At 41.1% G+C, this 27,951-nt stretch overlaps 1 protein-coding gene across 3 annotated transcripts in view; it reads right to left on the reverse strand.

The window, feature by feature from the left end:
• Positions 1–719: 719 nt before the first annotated feature.
• LOC132773622 (Krueppel-like factor 15) overlaps positions 720–27,951 on the reverse strand; it is a 302,098-nt gene continuing 274,866 nt past the window's right edge. The window contains exons 1-4 of one of the 3 annotated variants that reach the window (XR_010909890.1): positions 23,372–23,543; positions 16,678–17,694; positions 2,602–3,770; positions 720–2,224 (exon numbers count right to left, since the gene is read on the reverse strand). Coding sequence is in view for 2 of the 3 variants with exons in the window: in XM_060772902.2 (XP_060628885.2) it covers positions 3,587–3,770; positions 16,678–17,612 (1,119 nt within the window). In the remaining variant the exon portion in view is untranslated. Of the gene's footprint in view, positions 3,771–16,677; positions 17,695–23,371; positions 23,544–27,951 lie in introns of those variants that run through there. The other 2 variants (XM_060772902.2, XM_067468053.1) reach the window with 2 other exon arrangements.

Consider the following 27,951-nt stretch of genomic DNA (forward strand, 5'->3'; position numbering starts at 1 on the left):
TCTCTCTCTCTCTCTCTCTCTCTCTGCATGGCTGGGCATGAATCCTGCCTTTCTGCACCTGTGAGCACAAGAGATCTTTTTTGTGGGCTTTAAATAGCAAAATTGCCATTGTACATTTTTCTGCAGGAGGTACTTTTCAATCCCTCTCTTGGTTACTTCCACTACCAGAGGTTCATTCAATGAGAAGGGTAATGCGGCAGCACATATTTTATAGGTTCATTTAGAAGGCTGCATGGAAACTGAAACAGCAACTTGGGATAATGTAGCCGGAGAGCAAATTGAATTTGGATGTATAGGGCTCTGGAGCAAGAGAAAAGTGAGGTGGTGTGAGTCACCCAAGCTGGCACATAGTGAAAAAGAAGGTGCCCAAAGGGGAAGGTGGCTGGAACATTCAAGGCAAGCAAGAACAAGAATTATCCCCAAGCAAACATCTTGCAATCATAGGCTTCCAAGTAAATATATGTAGATACTGCCTCCTAGTCTTACCACATTATAAAATGATTGTTCTCATCATCTCGTAAGATCTTGTCCAGCACATCAGGGCATGCTGGAGGTGCATAAGAAACAAAAGAACAAACATACAGGTATTTGCCTCCCTAGTACTTGTTACATTGCATCTTTGTGCAGTTCAAGAACATGGGAAAGAGAATATTCCCCATTACTCAGATGAAAAGTCATTTATTTTGCAGCAAGAATACATTAATCCAGAACTTGAGAAGTTACTTTTATCAAAGTAGTTTATTTTGAGTTTTAGGTCTGCTGCCACCCCAGAGGTTCATTATTGTTATAGTTAAGCATTTCAAAATATCTTTTCCATTTTCATTTCTTGAAAGTGAATGGAAGATTTTTTTTTCACATAGTTGAACAAAGGTATCTGAATACAAGTTGAACATCCCTTACCTGGAATTCTGAAAACCAAAATGCTCCAATATTGTCCACACTGGTGGCTGAGATAGCGACACCCTTGCTTTTTGATGGTTTAGTGCACACAAACTGTGTTTCAAGCACAAAATTATTTGAAACATTGTGTATAAAATTATCTTCAGGTTCTGTGTATAAGGTGTCTATGAAACATACATGACTTTTTGTCTAGAATTGGGTCCCATCTCTAAGATGTATACGCAAGTATTCCAAAATGGGGAGGAGGGGATCGGAAATACAAAAGACTTCTGATTCCCAACATTTTGGATAAGGGCAACACAGCCTGCAATACAAACTGGTCCATTCTTTGTGCTAAAATCACCGTCACTTCAATAGAACACAAGGCAGCAGCATGTGCCAGCACTCCTCCCTACACTTGAGGACAGGCCTGGGTAAACTTGGGCCCTCCGGGTGTTTTGTGCTTCAATTCTGCTGACTGTTAGGAATTGTGGGAGTTGAAGTCCAAAACACCTGGAAGGCCCAAGTTTGCCCAGGCCTGCTCTTGGGCTTTTTCACATTACACAATAATAGTGTTATATTCCATTTACTCACTGTGGCAACATCTTATGGAATCCTGGGGTCTGCAATTTGGAGCATCACTAAAACTCTCTGGCAGAGAAACCTAAATTCACCCTTCCACACGCACATACACACAACTGAAAACCTAACGATTGCATAAGATGGAAGCATGGTAGCTAATGTGGAATTATAGTGTCATAGCCATAAACTGCAAAAGGGCTCTGTAGTAATTTTAAAAGCAACTAAAAAGTTACACTTTCCCTGCAAAATGGGTGACATCCCCCATTAAGCTGAAATCATGATGTAATGAAATGATGCCTTCATTACTGAAAAAGTGACTTCTGGCTCTGAAGTAGTAAATCTGCACTAGATTTTGGTCTACATTTTAAATGCACTACCAAGGTTCAGAATCTTAGGCTGCATCTACATTGTAGAATGAATTCAGTTTGATACCGTGTTAGCTGACATGGCTCAACACTATGGATTCATGGAAGTTGTCGTCTGGTGAGGCACCAGTACTCTTGTCAAGTGACTCACCAAACTACTTGTGAATTCTCATGATTCTCTCCCAAGAGTCCCCTGCTTTGAGCCATGGCAGTTAAAGTGGTGGCAAACTACATTGATTCTACAGTGATAGCCCTCAGTCCAAAATAGATTCAGCACTTCAATGTTTAAACCAAAACCCAGGGCAGAATTGCCCAGCCACTAACATGGAAGGCACCAACTCCCCTTGCGTTATTGGAATATACATTAATTAGTTACTCAAAGCTCCAGTTTAAAGTAGCTGTGAGTTACGTTCCAGAGGTGTAAATTAAGGCTTGCAAAAACAAAGCAGTGTCTTGTGGCTGGCTGGTTATAATAGAATAGTTTTTAAGGAAAAGATAGTTGCTTCTACAAAAGAAACATCATGAGATTGAAGTATAGCAATGTAATAACTACAAAAGAGGAGCTTTTTAAATCAATATTCAGCCATGAAGTGCAAATGGCTTTTTATCAGTTGCGTCCTTTACCCTGAATTCTATGGTGAAAGCAGAGTTAACAAACTCAAGAAAAAAAATGAAACAACCCCTTAACCAACAACAAGGAACTACGCCCAGGCCTCTAAACACTGGAGCCATTTTTTATGTATGAAAAAAAATCAAATGAGAGAGCAACGATCACATGAACTCAATTGAAAAGAGGGAGAAATCAACTAAAATTCCCAAACTCTGTCAGCCTACAAAGGGAACTCTGAAGGTTTGAACCCCGTAAGCCCTGCTACATCCCCAAAGTTTACAGAATGGGCTGAGCTGAAGATACCTTTTCTTGCCTGTTAACAGAGACAAAGGAGAATCTGTTTTTCACCATACAATTCTCAGAAAGAAAGAAAGAAAGAAAGAAAGAAAGAAAGAAAGAAAGAAAGAAAGAAAGAAAGCACAAAGTTCACTCTGTATGCCATTGTAGGCACTAAAAGTCACCATTCAGAACACAGGCATTTAAACAGGCCGTGAGAGCCAAATCACAGTAATCCAAAATGCAGCGAGTTTCTGCAATGATTGCCAATGAAATCCAAGAAAATAATACTGAATACTACAAAACCTAATGGGCTAAAAACGGTTTTACGAAGGTGAAGCTCATATTTCAAAACAACGAAGTTGAGAATTCATCCAGAAATAGGAATTCTTGGTTTTGGAATCTACCTTTCATAATTTTCAGACTTGCTTCCACAATTTTAGCAGGCGTCCATATAGTGGCATTATTGAAAATTAATGTTCATTTACATTGTAGGATCAGTGACAGAGTGATAAGATAGGATGCTGATGGAAACAGAAATGCTGAAAGAGGCACTCCTGTTTCACTTATCATCCCATGCGTACACAATAGCAAAAGGGTTAGAAATACTTTAAAATAGTCCTGATTCCAAAATGTAAAAGTGAGAATTGTATTCTTCCCACCACAACTTCTTTAAATGTTGCATTTCTTCTTCAAATGTTGCAGAAAGGCTCACAATTATCAAGAGTGACTGTAAGGTATGTTCAGGTGGATGCCATCCATATATTTTAAGCTATCAGTTCCTTGTCTCCTTTCTTCTCAGAGGAAAATCATATTTTGTGTTTCCATCAGATGTCACTGAGAAGCTTCTCTTGGGACAGCAGCCAAGGGAGGGTTAACTGTTTCCAATACAACCTTGCGCTGTCCGACTTCCCAAACTGAATGACCCTTTGTGGATTTTCATATGTTTGGATAAGTGGTCACTGCGGGCAAACTTCTTCTCACAGACTTGGCACTGGTAAGGCTTCAGTCCCGAATGAGAACGCTTGTGGCGAGAGAGCTCATCAGAACGGGAAAACCTGCCAGACAGAGGACAAGATGTTTACTGCACATTTGTGTAAACCAAGGAGACTGCTTTCTTCAGCCAGTATCATCATCACCAAACCACATTATGCAGAAGAGGCTCCTGGGATACAGAATAGATGGCGGAGAAGTTTGTGCTTTAGTTTCAGTCTATTTTTCCCTCATTTCTAAAATTATGCTTCCTTGTCATATTTTCAAATTACATATAGATATATCACAATTAACAAAGTAGATTCGTTCCTGAACATTACTTCTTTTCAGTACAAGAGGCAGAAATAACACTAAAAGAATAAGGATATTTAATTAAATACATTTCAGTGAACATTTTACTCAAAACTAACTGCAAATGGGAAATTTAAAAAACCAGATCAGGTAGGCATTGCAAAAGTAAACAAAACATTTTGTAATTTCTGATCCCATGAAAGCTTCTTCCAAAATCCATCTTGAGACATAATCTTTTCTGTCAACATTTGTAATGATTTCTATTATTGATGACCAAACTTTGAACAAGCTAAAAGTACATCAGGTGAGGCAGGTTTATCTGCTCTCCCCCTTTCTCTATGTTTGGCTGTTCATACATGTTTAGTAAGGTATTCTGGAGGCAGCTGCCATTCACATTGCCTACAGATAAGCACACAGAACTGCAGTAGAAAGGGCTTCAGCAGAATTCCATTCTTTCCCACATTGAGCTTCGTTGAACTGCATCTTGTACTGCAGTTAGGCTTTTACAATCCAACACCAAAAGTCTGTAGGAATGGGCAAGTTCAATTCTATGGATAAGTTCACACCGTCCTTCAGGATCTATGTTCTCCAGGTGTTGGAAATGCCAACTTGTCTCCATATGAAAGAAGCAGAAAAGGAGAGATAGAGTCTTGGAGATTCAATAATAAAGATTTCCTAAAGGTTCATTATTCACATATTCCTCTTCTAACTCACTTCTGTTAGTTGTGCCTTTCCTTCTTTTTTTCTTTTATACACATACATACACACCCGTTCCTTTTCATTTATGAATTGGAATACAGATATCAGACACATCAGTAAGCCTTGGCAAGAGTTTCAACAGAGGCTCCTGATAAAGGAACTCATGTTTTCGTGAAAAACCGTCTCCCTGGAGTGAAGAAAGCAGAAAGGCAGAAGAGAGCACAACTTCTCTGGTGTTACATAATCCAGGAACAGAACAGACATGATCTCATTGCCATTGCAGGAAGAAACCCCAACCAGATACGGTCCCCCTTAATTGTAAAGGGGCCATTGTTCAACTCAATTTTCATTTATGATTGAAAAGATATCGGACAGGTTTGGGCAACCTGCAGCCTATGGCACAGTTTCAAAAATACTCTGCACGTGATCAGTTGTGGGGTCTGGCAAGATGGAGCTATCCTTTCTATGCATAGTCTTGTGAGCAAAATGGAGAAAGAGAGATAAAAGGGTGAGATAATAAAGGAAAGAATGCCAGAGAGAGAGAGAGAAAGAGAGAGAGACTGCAGTGGAAACGTAGGGTGCCAGATAGAAAAATAGAAAATGACAAAGAGAGAGATAAAGCTGGGTGGCAGCAAAAAGGAAAAGAAGGAGGATAACAGAGAGGTAGAGAAAACTGTAAAAAAGAGAAGAGGTGCCCTCATCCACTTCTAGTTCTGTCCACAGTTGGCATGGAGGTCAGAACAGATGACACTAGAACAGGTATGGGCAAACCCAGGCCTGGGGGACAGATGCGGCCCCTTGGACTTTTCTCAGACCTTCCTCTCACACCATCTTATCCTTCCTCCTTTCTCCCTTTTCTTCCTCCTTCCCTCCCTCTTTCTCCTCCCCTTCCATCCTTTTCTCCTTCCTTCCTTCCTCTCTCTTTCTCTCCTTTCCTTCCTTCCCTCTTTCTCCCTCCTGACATTCCCTTCCATCCTTCCTTCCATCCCTCTTTCTCCTTCCCTTCCTTTCTTCCTTCCTTCCATCCATCCTCCCCTTCCATGCTTTCATAATTCCTTCCCTCTCTCCCTCTTTCTCCTTCCTTCCTTCCTTCTCTCCCTCCCTCCATTCCCTTCCTCCCTTTTGCCCTTCCTTCTCTCTTTCCTTCCACCTTCCCTCTCCCTTCTTTTGTCCTTTCTTCCTCTCTTTCCTTCCTCCTTCCCTACCTTCCCTCCCTCTTTCTCCCTCCCTCCATTCCTTTCCATCCTTCTTTCCCTCTTTCCTTCCTCTTTCCCTTCCTTCCCTCTATCCTCCTCTTCCATGCTTTCATCATTCCTTCCTTCTCTCCCTCTTTCTCCTTCCTTCTTTCTTCCATCTTTCCTTCCTTTTTCTCTTTCCTGTCTCCCTTCCTTCCCTCCACTCCTTTCCTCCCTTTTGTCCTTCCTTCTCTCTTTCTTCCTTCTTCCCTTCCCTCTTTCCTGTCTCCCTTCCCTCTCTCCCTCTTTTTCCTTCCATTCTTCCCTTCTTCTCTTTCATCCTTCCTTCTCTCTTTCCTTCTTTCTTCCTTTCCTTCCTTCCTTCTATCACCAGGCAGCCAGTCCTCCTAGCAAGGAGTGCTAGCATACGGCCCCCAAGATAGAAAGTTTGCCCATGCCTGCTCTAGAAGGAATGATGTTGGAGCACCTGTGGCTCTCTCAATATTGGTGGATTATTACTCCCATCATCCCTCACCGTTGACTGGATTGGTTGAGACTGAAAAGATGTACACTTTAACTGGAGAATAACATATTCCTCAGTTCTGGGGGAAAGACTCCTCATCCAAAGGCTGCTCAACAATCGTCATCCTGACTAGTATGGTGCTTAAACCATGGGAGCAAATGGTGTGAGGCTTTAAAAAGTTGTGTACAATTGGATTTAGAACATAAAGTGCATGACAATTTTCAAATTCCAAAATTTACATTAGTAAAATATCTCTATTAGCTAAGGTGAAGGGATTTTTAAAGAAGGAGGGGAATGAGAGAAGGTTTTCTTATTTCTTCATTAGGTATGATACTATAAAAAGCAGGTTACAGGAATGGCAAAGAATTGTTCATGAAACAGGATAAAAATTATTGGCTTGGTAATGATTAATGGGAGCAAAAATGGGTTGAGGGCCCTTTCCATGTCTCTGAACCTATGCATAGGCTAAACTTCATCATTCTCTGGAGCTGAGACCAATATGGATAAGAACGAGCACATCCAAGATCATGAACTTTGCAAACATTTTGCTTCCTTTCTCTACTCTAGCTTTTCTCATGAGATGAAACACAATGACCACTGTTCTGGAGCAGACTAAATATCAATTTATTCTAGCATCCTGCACTCTTGCATCTGTCAAGGTTCAGACTCTCCAGTCTGGCGCAGCAAGCGTATAGTTTCAAAAAATAAACAAGCTCAGGCAGCATTCTTCTAAGAGAGCTTTACTAAAGCATCTACTGCATAGGAACTACATTTTGAAACTAAAAAAGATGGCGACGGACACACAGTATAATACAAGCAGACAAAAATAAAACATCCTGTTCGTCAAGCTGGGTAACTCCCTTTTTCTTCCCTGGGCAAAGGAATTTTCGTTATCTCTGTCTCAAGGTTCTTTCTCTCTCTGCCTCTTAATAACAATTCTAACACATAGCTGAATCCATCTTTGAAAACCAATACTAATACATTGTAATACATTATAATACTAATACAAACACATTGAAAACATACATATGAAATAACTATAACCACTCTGACAATTCCCCCTCTTTTTCAATGTGTTACAATACCTTTCTTATATACATTCATGTGGTTTGCATAATAGTAACTTATTGATTCTTGACTCTCAACTTCAATATTCACTTATTCTTTACTCTTTAACTTTTCTTAGCAATCTAATAACATTTCTATTACATCTTAAACACATATAATACTTCTTCCATATTACTCTGCTTGCTTCATTACTTCTTATTACATATCATTCTTTAAGTACAATATTCATTTGTTCTCTCAATTTTTCATGTTTGTTGGTGGTTAGTGGTTTTGTCAAGATGTCTGCTACATTAAATTCTGTTGGACAATACTGCAATCTCACCATTTTTTGTTCAATCATTTGTTTCACCAGTTGGTATTTAACCCCTATATATTTAGTTCTATTTTTTAGATTTTCGGTTTCAGTCATTGCTATACATGCTTGAGAATCTTCTTTAACAACAATGGGTGTCTTACATTGTTCTCCTACATCTACAATTAATTGTTGCAACCATTGCAATTCATTTATTGTCTCATTCAGAGCCACATACTCTGCTTCTGTGGTGCTCCGTGCTACACAGTTCTGTTTTCTGGATCGCCATACCAACATGTTTCCAGCATACTTAATAATCATTCCTGATACTGATTTACATTTTTGTTCTGTGGCAAAGGAACTATCTGCATAACCTTCAATATCTTCATCGCTGTCTCCAAATGTTAAACAATAATCAATGGTACCCTTTAAATATCTCAATATTCTTTTCAAGGCAATCCAATCGATATCTCTAGGTTTTGCTACTCTTCTGCTGAGACATCCCACAGCATAACTAATGTCGGGCCTGGTATGGTTGGCGATGTACATTAGGCTCCCAATAACTGAATGGTACAAATCTGGTCTTTCAAAAAGTTTATCAGATTCTTGATTTATATAATCCACTAACATTGGGGTGGATACAATTTTTGCATCTGTGAGTTGACATTTTTCAATCAGTTGCTCTATTTTTTGTTTTTGACTCAAGTGTATTTTCCCATCTTTTGTTTTATTTACTTTGATTCCTACATAGTTTCTTAGCTCACCCAAATCTTTTATTTTGAATTTGTTTTCAAGTTCCTTTTGCAACTCAGCTATTTGTTGAGAATCTTTTGTAATTAAACACAAGTCATCTACGTACAACAGAATTCCTATCCAAGCATCATTTGTTCCTCTGGTATAAACACAAGCATCTGCAACACTACGTTTAAAGCCCAATTTACAGAGTTCTTCATGAATACAAAGGTTCCAGCAACGTGCTGACTGCCGTAAACCGTAGATTGCCCTCCGTAGGCGACAGACCTTCTTTTCAGGTTGAAAACTAAAACCTGGGGCTTGTTCCATGTATATATCCTCCTCTAAGTTGGCATTTAAGTAGGCTGTTTCAAAATCGAAATGTCTAATCATGAGTTTCTTTCTAGCTGCCAATGAAAGCATCAATCTCAAACTTTCTGGTCTTGCTGTAGGCGCAAATGTTTTGTCATAATTTTCATATTTCACTTGTGTAAACCCTTTTGCAAGCAATCTTGCCTTATATTTTTGATTCCCATCAGGAAGTGTTTTTCTTTTATATACCCATCTACAGTCTACAATTTTTTCATTTTTGGGTCTATCCACAATATCAAAAACTTCTTGATCCATCATAGAATTGAACTCAGTAGTCATGGCTTCTTGCCACTGTTCTGCATCTATACTTTCAGTGGCTTGTCTATAATTTTCTGGTTCCTCACTTGTTATTAGTGTGGTTTGATAAGATACTGGTTTACCATAACGGTCTGGTGCTTTCCTTACCCTTCTACTTCTTCTTAACACAATTCTATCTGCGCCACTGTTTTCTTCTTCCTGATCAGACACTGGTTTATCTCTCTTTTTCCTGTCTCTCAACCTGGACCGTGGTGATGGAACATTTAGTACTTCTTCACTATCAGACAGCATGGAGTCATCTTCACTACTAGTATCTATACTTCTGACTTCATCACTCTCATTATCTCCAGTTATAAAAACCTCTTTGTTACAGTGTATCCTGTCCCAGCCACTATGGGTTTCAAAATTGGCACTCCTGGACAGAATTACTTTTCTGCCTCCAGCATAGAAACGATACTTGTTCCCTTCATAGCCTATGAATCTTAATCTTTGACATTTTGGTTGTCCTTTTCTCCTTTGCTGTGCAGGTATTAGTACGTATGCAAATTGTCCAAAAATTCTTAAATGTTTAAGATTTGGTGGTCTATTGTACAGGGCAAAATATGGAGTCTGATTAATAGCTGATGACCAAGTTCTGTTAAGTACATAATTAGCAGTGTGTATGGCTTCGCCCCACAAACTATCAGGTGCATCTGCATCCATTAACATACATTCCTTCATACATTTCAGTACACCTATGCGTCTTTCTGCCAATCCATTTTCAGCGGGGGTATAAGGATTAGTGGTTTTATGATGTATGCCAATCTCTTTTAACCATTCTTGAAAAATGTTACTGCAAAATTCTCCCCCTCTGTCAGTAACTAACGATGCTACTTTATGTTCAAAAGTCCTTTCAATCATTTGTACCCACTGTTTAAACACAGGAAAAGCGTCACTCTTATTCTTTAAATTGTACACAAAACTATATCTCAAAAATCGATCTACTATCACCAAGAAAAATCTTGCCCCCCCTGCACTCTCTGGGAGTGGGCCAGCTAAATCAGCATGTACTACTTCAAATGGTCTACTTGATTTCATCTTACTTATCTTTGCTACTGGGTACGCTTTAATTTTCGCTTGTTTACAAATTGCAGAGTCTAAAAAATGATCACATTTATACATTTTCAAATCTGGACAAACATTAGTTAATTTTTCAAGGTTTCGAAAACTTACATGTCCCATAACTCTATGGAAGAAGTGAGCACAAGAATTGTGCAACGGTGCATTCAAGTCCTTACTTGTAAAATTAACACAATCTATATTGTCCTTATCCAAAGTCTCGTTAATATCATCTTCCATAGCTGCCATCATCACTCTGGCTTCTTCTGCACTGTTTGGGACAGTTTCTTCATAATAGTCCCTTCTGCTTCCGTGACTTTTCTTTACTCTAACTCCAGGGACACGGCCCCCTCTGGACTGGTATCTTCTCTCCACACAATTCCGAGCATAATGTCCAATTTTACTGCAGTTGAAACACCTCCGGCCAGCCTGGGCAAATTCTTTGGAAAGTTCCACTTCTCTGGCTGCAGCTGACACCACACAGGAATTTATCTTTCTGCTGCTGTTTCTCTGTTCATCTTCACAGTAACTGGTCTCGGCTCCATATCTCTCACAGGCCGTTCCACTGAGTTGAAACTTCCTCTCTTTGCAATCTCTTTTATAATGCCCTCTTCTGTTGCAAAAATAACACCGATGACGGTCTGCACATCTCACCGACGATTCATCACATCCATCACTCCGTCCGTCATTCTCATAAATTAGTCGGAACTTTGAAAAAGCCATTTTGCAACCTCCGGAATCCCGGATTTAATCCCAGCTGTAAGAAAAACAGCTTCTGGCAGTTTTATGGCTTGGCAGATTCCAACATCAATCACCTCCTTAATCACTTAATTGGCCCAGCGCGCCCCGCTGCGTATCTTCTTCCAAAACTCAGCCGCGTTACTCACCGCAGCAATCTTTGTCATCAACTCACACTGAATAGCCACGGCAAAATTCTCTCTTTTTGCTCCGTCAGGCTGTTTCAGTTCCCATGCTCCGTCAGCCTCTTCTGTCAACTGGGTTGCAATTCAGGGCTCCGGCAGCATGCTTACAGGTCTGCTCCTTGGTACTCTCATCATCCATAAATCAGGTCATCAGGGCGTAATTCTGGGCGTAATGCAGGGCCCATAACCATTGTCAAGGTTCAGACTCTCCAGTCTGGCGCAGCAAGCGTATAGTTTCAAAAAATAAACAAGCTCAGGCAGCATTCTTCTAAGAGAGCTTTACTAAAGCATCTACTGCATAGGAACTACATTTTGAAACTAAAAAAGATGGCGACGGACACACAGTATAATACAAGCAGACAAAAATAAAACATCCTGTTCGTCAAGCTGGGTAACTCCCTTTTTCTTCCCTGGGCAAAGGAATTTTCGTTATCTCTGTCTCAAGGTTCTTTCTCTCTCTGCCTCTTAATAACAATTCTAACACATAGCTGAATCCATCTTTGAAAACCAATACTAATACATTGTAATACATTATAATACTAATACAAACACATTGAAAACATACATATGAAATAACTATAACCACTCTGACAGCATCCACAGTAGTTAATTAGATATGTCCTGAAACTCAGAAAGCAATATGTGAAGACTACAGTCCAGTTGTGCCTTACAGCTTTTGACAGACCTGTCCTTCAGGATTTGTCTACTATTTCTAAGGCAGTGCCATCCTTGGGTAAATTAGTGGTTGTAAATCCATTAATTATTGTGCAGAGAAGTATTTTACTCTCTTCCTGAATTCCTTGCCTCAGGCTTGGAAAAGGTTTGTTGATCACAGTTACTAGACTCTCCAAGGTATCATGGTCCAAAAGAAATCAATGTTAATGTTTTTATTGTAATTTTCTGTCTGTTAGCAAATTGTCATGACTCCCAGTCTAGTAGAAGGTTAGGGTATAAACAAATGATGGATGTGTCCTATTCTGCAAGCAAATGTGGTTTCCCCCTACTTCATATTTTGTCATCTTCTCCAAAGTGAAGGAAGGTGGACTGATCCAGACAGAAAACCAGCACCACTATTTCTCCACCACAATGAGATCCTTGCTCCAGAACTTTCCGAACCCAGAAAAGTACTCTATAACAGTGGTTTTCAACCTGTGGGTCTCAGGGTGTTTTGGCCTATAACTCCCAGAAATCTAAGCCAGTTTACCAGTTGTTAGGATTTCTGGGAGTTGAAGGCCAAAACATCTGGGAACCCACAGGTTGAGAACCACTGCTCTATATAATGGTTGGGGAAAAATTACAAACTACTAACCTAAACTTAAGAATTCCAGGTTTGATTCTCTGCTGTGTCATATATTCCCTATGTGAACCACAGTAAATGACTTGGCAGGTGAAATACAATCTCTTCCCTCACTTGTAACATTAGGTAGGTGAAATACAATCCCTTCCCTCACTTGTAAACTCCTATTGGGGAGTTATAGGCTGACTTACTTCTGGGGAGATTAGATCTGGCCAATTCCATAACATTTGGATCCAATAGAGAGCTACTGTTATATTGCCATGTAACAGAAAGCAACAAAGTGATTGTTGAATAATGACCCCAATGAATAATGGGAAATGCATTGGTTTCAATATGCATTTGGGCACTCATACTTGTGTCCAGTTATTTGTCTTCCCAATTCTTAGCAACTCTGCTATGTAGTCAAGTAACTGTAAAATTATGTAACATGGATGGAGATATAGTATTCCATTAATTATGGGGGCTGGCTGACAACTCCAGAGCCCTAAGTATCATGACAGGCATGTAGCTGGGGGGGGGGGGGGGGGGGGCTTGAGGGGCTTCAGCCCCCCCCCCCCCGAAATTCTCATGGTGGTTCGCGAAAAGGCCTTACTGGTGCATTATTTAAACTGTTCTGTTTATTCATATCATGATCTGATCACCATACTCAATATATCCCATATGCATGGGGGTATTGGGGTATTGATACAAAAGGTTTGCTAGGGTAGACCCTCTTTCACTCAGACTCAGCCCCCCCCCCCCGAAACTCAGCCCCCCCTGAAACCCCCTCTGAAAAAAATTAAGCCCCCCCCCCCCCCGAAACGAAATCCTGGCTACGGGCCCGTATCGTGACTACTGATGGTTGAGAGGTTTAGGGATTTTCAGTCCAAAAAAAGGAACTTTTTCAGGTTTTTTGTTTGTTTGTTTGTTTGTTTGTTTGTTTTTGCATCACTGGGAAAATTTTAAATCTCATACCTCTGTACTGGAGTGTCTACAAGGGAAAGGAAAGAAATAAGCTTTCAAATGAAATCACTGAATTCCTAGCAACTTTCACATATGGTAGAGTCATCAGGAGTGTTTCATCATAATGTACAGTGAAATGTGGAGTGAGGGGCTTGTTATGTTTACCATCTTTCCAATTCATCATCTGCATTTGCAGCCTGTATCTAATGTAGCCAAGGCTTCTACAGAGCATGACAGAGATCAAACAAATGCCTAATACATTTACCAGAGTTCCAAGTTGAAAAAATATAGACTAACTTTCTCTATAACAAAAAAAGAAGTGCATACCAAATCTCAAGTCATTATAGCCAAAGCAATTGGAAGACAACAGACCAGCCAGCACTTTCTTGAGCTTGATAGCCTGCAGGCTAAAAGGAAGCAGTAAATTAAGAGAGTAGCAAAGTAGCAAGGGAGGGAAGAGAGCATGTAGTTTGTTGCTTCATGTATTCATTCTGCCAAACTTCTGAAAGCCTTGCATTCTCTCATTCTTATAAAAGAAGTGTGAGAGAAACCTGGAAAACTTGCTTTGTGGGACTGCAGTTCCTAGAATACACATGCCAGCATCGCAGAGCTATAGGTCAAAATAGGTAACATTTCCAAGTAGAGAGAAAACTGGTAAGCATCTGTCCTTCTATTATTTTAGATCAGTGGTTTCCAACCAAAGGGACGCAGATAGGTAGCAAAACCTGAAATAAGGTCTGCAGCTCTAGATTGTTAAATATGGTTTTCTGGAGGCGAGCAAATGGGGACTACTAGATAGCATATGTTATGTATCAGAAATGAGAGCTGATGTGGTCTATCCAATGCAATTTTCTGAATCAACACCCCAAATAACCAAACCTAATCTAAAGTTCACTAAAAACTTATTCATATTCCTTTTGGTACTATTGTTGGAGAGTGGTCCCTGGTCAAAGTGGTCCCTGCTTAAAAAAAAAAAAAGGTTGGGAACCACTGTTTTAGATTAATATAGGGAGCTGCTGCAGGTCTTTCTTTCTCTATATAACCTAAACTGATAGCTAACAATTATCTGTAGTTTCAGACATACAGTATAGAGCTACAGACTTTCTGTACAGAAACATGTGCACTATCACTGAACTATGGCTCCTTTTTGAGGTTCAAGAATGGCCCATCCATTGGGTAGAGGGAAACATGTGTTTTAGGCAGCAGTGACATATCCTTGATTGACAGATCTGTGTACCGTATGCCACAGGGACTGTGTTATATTTTTTAAATTGCAGTATTTAAACTACTGTGAAGGCTGTGAAGGCTGCTCGTCAATTGCCAATTTTCAGCCTAGTTAGCTTCTGCATGTAGAACATGGGAGAAAGTTTCATCTTTTTTTCTCTTTCTCATGCCCTCTTCCATGTCAATTCTGGGAAAACCTAACCAGAAGTTATGCTTAACATTAAGCACCTCTGTTCCTTTATCCTGCCCCAGACTGTCAAAAGCATAGATAATCTGTTTGGGAAAATGTAAGTTAAAATAGAGAAGTTATTTTAGGATTCTGGGCATTCCATGCATCACCTGAGTGATTCTGAGAGTTGTAGTCCAAAGAAGTAATTTTCCCATATTCCGGGAAAACTCCTCTGTGTGGTCATGTGTGGTCATGCACAGGACCAGCTACACTCACACACATCCCTCCCCATTTTGATTTGGGATTAGTTTGATCCCTACAAATTTACTCTATTTGATACCCTTTAAGCCTGGATACATACATCCTGCTTTGAAAAGAAAATGAGATATTTCATCATGTTCCTCTTCTTATCATAAGCAGTTCAAAAGACTGATGCACCACAGCTCCAACAGACTGTTGCAAAACTCCCTGCAAGCGATGGCAATTGCACATTCATCAGCCAAACACTTCTGGCATTTTGAACATCTTCGCTACTCCAAGGACAGCTGGAAGCCTTTAAATTTTAAATACAACCATCTGTTTGAGAAATAGATACATATATAGCTTGAATGCATATAAAAACAATTTCTCAAGGTTTTGCAACTTCACTGTAGAAAAAGTATCTTATAGTTTGAAAAAACTTCACAAAAAAGTGCATAGAAGTGATTTTCTGGTATGTTCCGAAATCTATGGCTAAGTCCTTTGATTAGAACCAATCCAATATGTTTAACATTGTAGGCACTCTTTCAAGATCTCCACATCTTTTTATAATGCAAAATATAACAAAAAAGAGAGTGATGCTGATGAGGAAATAAAAGGTGTCTTGATGTTAAAGTAATAGTTTACAAAGCTAAAGCCTTTATATGAAAATCAGTGTATTCCAGGGGACATAGAAACTTATAGGTTTCACTCAACCTAATGAAGGAAAATATTCTGGTGACAGTAGCAGTAATGAGGTGAAAATACAGTACTTTCTCTGCATTCACAGAGTTGCAACAGTTAGTTCTTGAACTAACTGTGGCAACAGGAACTGTGGATAATAGTGAACCCTACTGAAACAAATGGCTTCCACCTAAAGGTACTATATATAGAGCTGCCCTAAAGGACCTAGCAAATTCATAGAGAGCATACTCCCAGGATAATTCTATGTCTGGTGAAAGCATACCATGGAATTACTTGGATGGTCTAGAAAATTCCTAGAGAGGACATATTTAGTCAGATGCTGGTAGGTTAAATCATGTATATCGGTCCCTCCGATATGAAGATTATACTGTATCCATGTAGTCATGTTGGATGCAATTCTGTGGAGCAGGGGTGGTCAGGAGGGGTAGGGGCAGCACTGTTTTTCTTGCAGGATAAGGTTCCTGTGCCTTTAAACTTGGCAACAAGCATCAAATCAATAAGCGGGACTTTCTCCCATACTGCTGATAAGTGTGAGAATAAGACTATTGGTATATCTTGCACAGAACTGTCTACATCATGAGGGCAAAAAAGGAGACCATTGGATTCAGGTTGCCATCAATATTTTTTGGCATCTTAAGCCCTCAGAATCCCACAAGAAAGCATGAAGAGCTTTGCCTTGAAACATCGTGACCCCTACACCCCAAGACCACCACAAACCCCACAAACCAGCAAATACCCATCTGAAAATACCAAAATTATGAACTTTTATCAGCTTGGGGATAGAATGTAATTAATTTAAGAAAAGGATTATAGGATTGCATTATTGTTTGAGAGAAATAATTAAGGTGATTTTGAAAGAGCTAATCTCACTTTCACTTATATGAAAAGCAAGACAACTAATCTACTAGCAAAGAATGAAGTCTGAACAGCAGGACAGGGAAAGCAGCATTCAGTGATGTATACTTACTTCCAGCCGCAGTCTGGCCAAGTACATATATAAGGCTTTTCCCCAGTGTGACGTCGGAAGTGTGCTTTGAGGTGAGAACTCTTGGTGTACATTTTTGTGCAGCCAGGATGTGTGCACTTGTGGACTCGGATGGTGGAAGGAGAAAACTTGGGGAGTTTGGCCTCAGTGCTCCTTGTGCTTCCAAGAACTCCAGGTCTCAATGCCACAGGCAAAGGGGCGATGCGGACATACTTTTGGTCTGTGCCTGTGGTAGGGCTTTGGACAACCTGAGGAAGAATAGTCAAGCTCTGCCCTTGCATTTTGATGACCAATTGTGTCACTCTTATGCCCCCAGTAAGACCCTGAGTAGACGGATCACCTTCAGTCACTTGGATGGGTTGGATCTGAAGGACAACAGGGATAGTTCCCAATGTTCCAGGTATGCTTGTGACGCCAGCCTGAACAGAGCATGAAAGGCCATCATCCAAAGTGGTTCCAGTAACAGACTGTTCTCCAGGGCTTCCCAGGTTGATTTCAGATTTTATCTCAAACTGTCTTCCTACTGGCTGTTTCTCACTGAGCTCATCCTTGAGAACTGCCATTTTCTCATTCAGGAACTCTTCAATCTCCTCCAGGGTCGGGATGAAGTCCCTAGAGAGTTCTGTGCACACATCTGGTAGTTTGAGATAAGCTTCATAGACAGTGGTCTGTGGTTTCTCGATTTCCTTCTTTACCTTTGATAATGAGACACCCATCTCTGATGTGCAAATTAGGTTGGAAACATCTTCTGGGTTAAACACTTGTTCCCCACTGTAGTCTTGCAGATTTAGTGGTGACATTGCAGGCTTGACAGCATCTGAGGTATTGTCTAGCTGCACAGAAACTGAGGCCGTCAAGGATCCTGAAGAAGACACTGATTCTCTATTAATTACCGAGACCATTGGTTCCTTTCTCATAAACAAGTATGTAGATTGAGGTATATATAACTGTTAAGTAGGTCAGTTGAAAATGATGCAGCTTGGAACACTATAGACCCACCTACAAGAAGACAACCACAATTTCAGACGTCAACACAGGAAACAGAAGCAGAACACCTAGAAAGGACTACATTCTATCAACGGAAGCAAGAAATGTCAAACTATGTGATGACATTTAATATAAAAACTTATTTTATGCTCAAACATACTTTAGAATCTACCACAGCACTCTTTATAATTTTGTTTTTTCATTCCTTGAGTTTGGATCAGATTTCAATTTCCCAATTAGCAGCCATAGTACCTGCCATAGTTCTGGAAAATATACCGATTATTTTTTCAGGCAATCACATTTTCTATCCATATCACCTTTGGGGTAAATTATGTGACACTCCTTTTTGACAAGGCTCTGTTAATTTGGCAGCTCACCCAACATCTAATTTTAAAATTAGATTTTGAAATTGCATGCGCAATGAAAATAATTTCAATATTTAAATAAAAATAAGACTTCTACATCAAATACAAGAGACTAACACAAAAGAGTCTGGCTAAACTCTATAAAAATAGAAGTTGCAGTTTCAAGCCAGGTACATTCTACAAGTTTAGTGTAAGATAAAGGTAAAAGTTTCCCCTTGATATTAAAGTCTAGTTGTGTCTGACTCTGGGGGGTGGTGCTCATCTCCATTTGTAAGTCAAAGAGCAAATGTTGTCCCTAAATACCTCCAAGGTCATGTGGCCAGCATGACTGCATGGAGCACTGTTACCTTCCCATTGAAATGGTACCTATTGATCTACTCACATTTGCAAGTTTTCAAACTGCTAGGTTGGCAGAAGCTGGGGCTAACATCGGAAGTTCATCCCATTCCCCGGATTCTAACTTCTGACCTTTCAGTCAGCACATTCAACATCTCAGCGGTTTAATTTGCTGCACCACTGGGGGCTCCCAAGTTTAGTGTAGCCACAGGAAACAAACTGGTCCCGGCAACTATGACTCTGTGACAGTGTGTAAAATAGTTGCCACCTGAATCTGTGCATAGGCCACCAGTACTAATGAAATCATAAATCTTCACATTATCAACTTATTGGTTAACAAGAAACCGAACATACTAAAGATTAATTAACTATATTATACTATGCCTGTATGCCAGTGAAACATAATATTTGTCCCTTAAATAGTTTCTCTATTCACTCACAGTTAAAAGGGACCTCATGCCTTTTGATATATTTATGGGATATAAATATGGCAAATAAATAAATAATCAAAAGGCATGAGGGACTCATAAGCATATACACATAAATGTATGGAAAAGCTACAGATTTCTCCATAACACTCTCTTTACTATTGTTACCTTTCCAAACGATTGAAAATGCAACTAGAAATTCAAGGAAGCATTCCTGAGTATACACACCCAGGCCCTAAGAGCACAACACTTGGAATACTCCATGGCCTCCCAGTAGCAAACATCCATGTCAAAGAGTTTGCATTGCACAATGTATTTCATAACACTATTCACAAAAGTGTGTCTACTTCCCACCCTAAGTGGTTCTAAGGTAAGTGAAAAGTTTGTGAGTAACAAGTCTTATTTTTCTTTATCGTTCTCTCCTAGAGGTAATAAATAAATTTAATTGATTAGCCCTTAGGTTCTCTCCCAGATTGTTTGCTAGTAGGATTTCATAAAAGACCAGAGTTTGTTGAATTTTCTCTGTTTCCGACAAGTTTGCTGGTTAAACCAGTGATGATACAGTGCTAAAAAGCTTTGTAATTTAATGTATTTTTGCAACAATTTGCAAGACTGAGATTAGAGCCACTCTGTCCACATGTGATCAGGAAGTAAATGGCTTTCCTAGCTGATGCCAAGAACTATTATTTCACAGACAGTGCCAAACCACAACTTGCAAAATTACAGTTTTTGGGCTACAGTTCCCAGCTTGTGATCCAAAAAGAGTTGATTTCTAAACCCTGATAAAGGCAGCCTACTCCAAAAAGTTATTGTGAACTTGGCCCTTCAAGAAGGGTGCAACCCCATCTAGAGCTGTTCCGTTTCAATCAGCTAGTCTACTTATCCACTGTGCCTTCATATTTTCTCTACGTTTCATCAAACTGCTAGGTTGGCAGTTCTTGCTTCCCACCATCAGTCACAAAACCATCTCCAGACACCTGTTCAAGAATTTCATGGTTTCCTCAAAATTTTGAAGGTAGAAAATGGAAACTGCGTGTGTCGTTACTGTATGGCTGACTCAAGCCTACAGTCATCATAACAAAGTGATCTCATGCATGCTTTAAAAGGCACTAGGGACAAGGTCAAGCCTTGTAATACCCCCATATACCCAATGCGAATTTCCATCATAAGGTTGTGCATCCTAAAGCCAATTGCTGTCCTGTGTGATTAATGTGTATTTTACAGAAATGCTTTGATCTGTATCTTTTGTGGAACTGAATTTAAATTTGTGTTTGTATAATTTTTATAGTATTTGTGTGTTTTCAACTGTGCTGTGACCCACCTCGAGCAGTGGAGAGTGGCAGGGAAGAAATAAAATTATTATTATTATTATTATTATTATTATTATTATTATTAAACACATAACAAGATTAGTACACAGCAAACAAGATCACTATGCAGGCTTTTGTATTTAATCACACGTCGGACACTTCCCAAGTATCTAGGACTGTGTGATCCAGCGATATCAGCGAATAATGTGTGCATATCTGAGTAGGGTGGTCTTTTGCAGCTGACAGATGGTAATTTTGGCAGCACTAATTGTTTTTAAGTGCATGCCAAGGTCTTTAGGCACTGCACCCAGTGTGCCAACCACCTTTACTGGTTTGTGCCAGAGTCTTTGCAGTTCTATCTTTACATTCTCATATCGTGTAAGCTTTTCCAGTTGCTTCTCGTCAATTCTGCTGTCACCTGGGATTGCAACATTGACAATCACCACTTGTTTTTTTTCACAATTGTGAGGTCAGGAATGTTGTTGTTGTTGTTGTTGTTGTTGTTGTTGTTGTTGTTGTGTAGCCAGACCAGAAGGTACCATGGTCAGCATGATCAATAGTCAGCTGATCCAGGGAAACTTTTAGCATGGCACTCCCTGCATACATTCCTCAGTAATAGTTGTCCACTAGATGATCAGAGCTGTTTCTAGTCCCAAATCCAGCCTAAAACCAAAGAGGTCTAAATAGTAAATTTCTTCTAATGTTACTTAAATTTGAGGAGCCTTACTCAAAATTAGAGGAATTGTCATCAAGAAATAATTGTTCTTAACCATTGGATCAAGAGTGATTTCAGGGTTTTTTAGGTTGCTCATCATCACCTCCTTCAAGACAACAGGAACAGTGCTCTGACACTGAGAAGCACCAACTGACTGAGCTCCTACATCACTGCAACTTTACTCTTGACGGAGCTACATAAAGACTACGCATTCGTGAAATATAGTACTGCGCAACTAAACATGCAAATAAATAGCCAATGCATGATCGCAATGTGCAAGTCATACCTGCATGATATGGCACAACATGAATAATACCATTGCATGCACAACTCTGTTTTCACAACCTCCAACTGAATATGGATTTGGATAAACATGCCTAGCCACCTCTGTAGGAGAACTGTGGACGTCTCTTCCAGACTGTGGCTCTCGCTTCCAAGGCCAATTAGGTTTGTTCTCCTTTTTGTCAACCTGCCAGGAGACAAAGGCCTTGTCATTAGGGGAGATGTCTGGTGACTGACTGGCTGTGGCTTTTTAAGTGTTTGTGCAGGTGTCACACTTCTCTGACAACTGTGTGTTTAACCTGAGTTCAATTGAATTACTGTGTAGTTTAATAATGCATGTTTAGTTGTATTTTTAAATCCCAGGCAAAGGGGGAAAGTCATAGGGATATACAGTATGACCCACAGAAACACAGTGGATACATTCCTGGACTTCACATAGACATACAAAACTGTTAATGACAGGGAATCCCTACTTTTCTGGGCACTCCTCATGATGAAGCTCTTTTAAAAGACCAAAACACAACTGGCCAGAAGGTAAACAATTTATCTCCCAAGTGGGAAACCACACCATTCCCTTGAGAACCCTTGCTTACCACCCTTTTGCTCTCACTTCCTGTTCTCTGCCATGGTCCAACACTGATCCTGAACTGACATGGTCCATTTGCATCAGCACATCTCACTGGACTGGGTAAGAAAAAACTCCATTGCAGATACTGTGGTTCCTGGGTTTGGTTCTGACCCGCAATCAGTGGATACTGTGGCCAATGCCTATCCTCGAACTAGTTTCTGGGATGTTTGTATAGCTGTTGCAAAGCAAATCCGATTCCTTTTAATCCACTTCTAAATTGCATTACAGAACTCTGAGCAGTCCTAAGATGAGCCTATTGAAAATAATATGTGCAAAATGTCAGCTTCTTTGGCTGCCATTTAGCACACCTCCTTTACTATCAAACTACCAATATCAGTATCTGACCCATTCATAATGGAATCCCGCCTTCTAACCAAACAGTCCCTGGCCCAGGCAGTTTAGCCTGTTTGGCTGGATTCCTCCACCTTAAACCCTGATTATTTTGTTCTGCATTAACCCTTTCCTGGTTGAAATGTCAGGTTGGAAAAACAGAGCCAGGATGCCCCGACAGGCACGTGAGAAATAGGTCCATCTACTACATTGTAGAATGAATGCATTTGGATCCCACTCAATGCTATGGGATCCTGGGAGTTGGAGTTTGACAAGGTCTTTACCTACTTTGCCAAAGAGCACAACAAATCCCAGGATTTCACAGCACGGAGTCAGACCTCACAACCTCTGAGAATGCCTGCCATAGATGCAGGTGAAACGTCAGGAGAGAATGCTTCTGGAACATGGCTGTACAGCTTGAAAAACTTACAGCAACCCATGGCAGTAAAAGTTCAGTGGGTCTGGCATGTAATCGTGAGACGAGAGCTCTCATTAGAAAAGATGATAATGGTTGGTAGGCTGGAGGAGAGCAGGAGAAGAGGAAGACCACCTTCCAGATGGATAGACTCAGGGTGCACCTGCACTGTACAATCAATGCAGTTTCACCTCATAAGTAAATGCTGTTGAGTCATATAAGTTGCAGTTTTGTAAGTTGTTTTGCCTATCCTTCTGGTGCCTCGCCACACTACAAATCCCATGATTCCCTAGCATTCATCCATGGCAGTTAAAGCAGGGTTAAACGGCATTCATTCTGCACCTTGGCAAGCTCTTAGGACGCATCTTCACTACAGAATGAATGCAGTTTGACACCACTTTGAACTGTCATGGCTCAAGTCTATGGAATTGTGGGAGTTGTAGTGTTCGGTGGTGCCGAACTGCATTCACTCTACAGTACAGCTCAGGCATGGGCAAGCTTGGCCCCTCCAGGTCTTTTGGACTGCAACTCCCACAATTCCTAACAGCCTACCGGCTGTTAGGAATTGTGGGAGTTGGAGTCCAAAACACCTGGAGGGCCCAAGCTTGCCCATGCTTGGCATAGATGCACCCCAGAGCGTAAGAAGAGTAAGTATCTCAGAAAGCTGCAAATCCTATAATTCCAAAGCATTGAGCTATGCCAGTTAAAGCGGTGTGAAACTGCATTAATTCCACAGTGCAGTGAGGAGGATGCACCCATACTTGCCACGTTTGGAAAGGGAAAACTCTTTTCACCAAACCCCTCCTCCTCCTCTTCTTCCTCCTCCCTTCTTTCTTCCTCTTCCTCCTCCTCCTCCTCCTCCTCCCTCGTAGCCCCTTACCATGTTGTCCCAGCTGGCGACTAAGGACGCTCTCTCTCTCTCTCTCTCTCTCTCTCACATGATGCAAGGAGAAGGTGCCAACCGGAGTTTGGGGCGCCCCGCCCACTCAGAAGGCTTGGCTCTTTCCTGGCTCCTCTATTGGGCCGCCCATCGCGGGGGCTCGCCTGGCCCTTCCTCCTCCTCCTCCTCCTCCTCTTCCTCCTCCTCTCCTCCAAGAACCACGTGGCACCCACAGAGAAAAATGCCTGGGGAGGAAGGCCCCGCCCCCCCTCCCCCCAGCCTCTTTCGGATACGTGGAGAGACTCCCTGTCTAAGCGAAAGGACTGTGGGGCGTCTACACTGTAGACTTGATGCAGTTTGACACCACTTTGTGAGAGCTGGACCATAAGGATGGCTAAGCGAAGGAAGATTTAAACTGCATCAAGTCTACAGTGTAGATGCCCCAGGGTCCTTTTGAACTGTGGTGTTAGAGGAAAATTCTGAGAGTGCCTTGGACCACAAGAATATCCAACCAGTCCATACTACCCAGCTACTCATTGGAGGGAATGATAGTAGAGGCCAAGATGAAGTACTTTGGCCACATCATGAGAAGACTGGAAAGCTTGGAGAAGACAATGATGCTGGGGAAAATGGAAGGAAAAAGGAAGAGGGGCCGACCAAGGCAAGATGGATGGATGGGATCCTTGAAGTGACTGGTTTGACTCTGAAGGAGCTGGGGATGGTGACGGCTGACAGTGAGCTCTGGAGTGAGCTGGTCCATGAGGTCACGAAGAGTCGGAAGCCACTGAACAAATAAACAACAAGAGACATCACTTGAACTGCCATGGCTCAATGTTATGGAATCATTGGATTTGGTCAGGTGATGGACTCTTTGCCGGTGACGCCTAAAGACCCTGTATTTATTTATTTATTTCCTACATTTGTAACCCGTCCTTCTCACCCCTGAGGGGGGACTCAGAGCGGCCTCACAGCAAGCACCATCCGGTGCTATCAAAATTATAAACATTCAACAATGCAATTAAAACATTAAACAATCGATTAAAACAATTCATTAAAAACAGTTAATTAAAACAGTAAATTAAAACAATCGATTAAAACATGCCAATTCAAATCCAAATCCAGGTCCAGGTAAATTCATTTTCACGAGCTGCTTAAAACTTCACACATTGCTGCTGTTCACTGGTTGAACACTTGGTCCCACAACCAAGTCTTGAGTTTCCTTCTAAAAGACAGGAGGGAGGTGGCCAGTCTGATGTCCCTGGGGAAGGAATTCCACAGATGGGGGGCCACTGCTGAGAAGGTCTTGTCCCTTGTCCCCACCAATTGCGTTTGCCAATCCCACTGCTGGTGGGATCGAGAGCAGGGCCTCTCCAGATGATCTTAGACTTCATGATGGTTCATAACAGGAGATATGATCGGACAGGTAAACTGGCCCAGATCCATTTAGTGCAGTGGTTCTCAACCTGGGGTCCCCAGATGTTTTTGGCCTTCAACTCCCAGAAATCCTAACAGCTGGTAAAATGGCTGAGATTTCTGGGAATTGTAGGTCTAAAAACTTCTGGGGACCCCAGGTTGAGAACCACTGGTTTAGGGCTTTAAAGATTAAAACCAGCACTTTGAATTGTGCTCAGAAGCAGACCGGCAGCCAGTGGAGCTGGCGTAACAGAGGGGTTGTGAGCTTCCTGTATGCTGCTCTGGTGACCAACCTGGCTGCTGATCAATGGACTAACTGAAGCTTCTGGGCAGTCTTCAGAGGCAGCCCCACGTAGAGTGTGTTGCAGTAGTCTATTTGCCATATTTATACTCCGCCTTTCAAGGCGGCTTACAATGGCACATGCACAGTGCCCCAAAACAACAGATTGTTAGACTCTTGTGAGTTCAGAGCATTGAGATATGGCAGTTTCATGACAGTTTCATTTTGTAAAACTATAGTAATGAGCCCAAGGGACAGCTCTGCTCCTGGGTACAAAGGATTTCCCCCAGGCAGGTGGGAAGCAGCCAGGCTTTGAAGCTGCAAGGCCAATTGCAACATTCACACTTGCCTCAAACAGGCAAGAGTTCTTTCTCCTACCCTGGACATGCTACAGATATATAAACCCCACTTACCTAGTTTCCTCCAATTGGAAAAGTACTCCCTATGGAGCATCCATACAAAAGACAGGAAGTGGTGCATCCACCTTTCAACCTTAGGATTTGTCAGAGCCCTCCAAAGTACTGAATATTAGGCTCAAATTAATAATAGTAGTAGTAATAATAATAATAATTAATTAATTGTGTTATTGAAGGCTCTCAAGGTTCTCATGGCAGGGGAAAAAAAGATACAGAGTTAACTTAAACTTAAAATTCTCAGAACTTAAAATGGACCGGTTAAGCCTGCCAGAAGAGATGGGTCTTCAATTATTGGCACCTTGGATAGCTCCACTAGAATCATAGATGGATGGGACCACACAGGCCATCTAATCCAGTCCCCTGCCATGCAGGAAAAGCACAAAGTATCCCTGACAGATGGCCATCTAGCCTCTGCTTAAAATACTCCAAGTAAGGAGCTTCCACCACACTCCAGGGCAGAGAGTTCCACTGCTGAACAGCTCGTAGAGTCAGGAAGTCTTGCTAATTCCCTTGTAAAAGCTAAAGGTTTCCCCTTGACATTAAGTCTAGTCGTGCCCAACTCTTTGGGATAGAGCTAATTTCCATTGCTTAGCCAAAGAGCCAGCATTGTCCATAGATGCCTCCTAGGTCATGTGATCAGTATGACTGCATGGAGTGCAGTTACCTTCCCGCTGGAGCATTACCTGTTGATCTACTCACATTTGCATGTTTTCGAACTGCTAGGTTGGCAGAAGCTGGGGCTAACAGTGAGAGCTCACCTCGCTCCATGGATTTGAACTTCCAGCCTTTCAGTCAGCAAGTTCAGCAGTGCAGTGGTTTGACCCTCTGCGCCACCGGAGGCTCCCTAGTGTAGCTTTATTCAAAAACACCATGAAAATTGAGAAATGGTCTAATCATGGTTTTTAAAACATTGAATTACTATTTTGATGTGAAGCAGGAAAGGGCAAATTAATGCACCTGCATTAGCAGAATTTTATCCATCAGAGATGGAAAATTACCTCTGTTGATCTCTGTTGATATCTAAGGGCCCTTCCACACAGCCATATCACCCAGAATATCAAGGCAGGAAATCCCTGGGCTGGGTTATCTGAGTCCACACTGCCATATATTCCAGTTTATTATTTATTTATTTATTTATTTACAGTATTTATATTCCGCCCTTCTCGCCCTTCAGGGGACTCAGGGCGGATTACAGTGTATATATACATGGCAAACATTCAATGCCATAGTCACAAAACATATAGACAGATACACAGAGGCTATTTAACATTCTAGCTTTTTCATTAGGATATTCTGGCCACCAGGGGAACTGTCACTTCACCATCCATTTGTGACACTGATGAAGTACTTCCTCATTCTTTGCATGCTTGCTGGAGATTTTTATGGCATCATAAAGTACCTAAATTTCCTACTTGACAGATGCAACTGTCTTTCGGGCTGCTAAGGTCAACAGCAAGCTACACAAATTGGTCAGAAAGTCACTCTGACCTGGGCTGGCTTCCAACTCATAACCTTTTGGGCAGTAGTGATCTTAATGCTGTTCAAAGCAGATATTGTGGGATTTTCTGTCTTGATATTCTGGGTTATATAGCTTTGTGGAAGGGCCCTTAATACATGCATTAAGGGCTTTTATAGAAGCAGTTGGATGGTTTTATCTGAGGCGTACATCTACATTCAGGTCAAGGTTAAGGATTCGGTTGAGTTCAGTGCTGTTATGCATGTAGATGGGCATTCAAATTGTGCATTTCAGTTGTGTAAACAACTAAGCATTCCATAGTGTATCAGGTTCTGTAACATTGCAACTCGACATAACCAATACATGCCTCCAAATGTAAGATCTCAGCCAGTGAAGCCATCCACAACAAAACAGCAGCTAGATGACATTCTTGGATCTAGAGCAACATTCAGCTACTGGCCACTTATGGGTAGCAACAGCAAGTTGTTATGTTTATTCATTGTCATCAGACTTTCCAGGCTCTGCTGTCAGCTGCTCAAGAGTGCCAGCAGCAGGTGCTAGCTAGGCCCATCCTCTGATTTCCCTAACAGCCATACACTGGTCAACAGGCACAATGACTGTAAATATTCAACTTATAATATGCATGCTTTTTTGCAAGGCTTGCCTGCTATTGTATGACTTTTAACACAATTGCTTGAAGAAGAAGCCAGTAAAGTTTCAAAAGTTCACATACCAGTAGAATATCTCATATTTTGGAACTGGTCCCAAAAAAGTATCATTACTTGTGGATTCTGCATATACTTGTAGCTGATATGAAGAGTTCTGAGCTGTGTGAAGCAACCTTCCACAGCCTTTCAGCACCAAAAGCAAGCTACTGGCTAGCTAAAAATGAACAGAAAAGGAAATTTAATCATAGTGCTGCTGTGCTCAGGATGTCTACAGCACCATCTACCGGGGAAAATGTAAAACGCATTGAAAAAGGACTCTAAGCCTTACAAGCAACTTTCAAAAGGCA

Source organism: Anolis sagrei, chromosome 4, assembly GCF_037176765.1.
Source record: "Anolis sagrei isolate rAnoSag1 chromosome 4, rAnoSag1.mat, whole genome shotgun sequence".
Lineage (NCBI taxonomy): Eukaryota > Metazoa > Chordata > Lepidosauria > Squamata > Dactyloidae > Anolis > Anolis sagrei.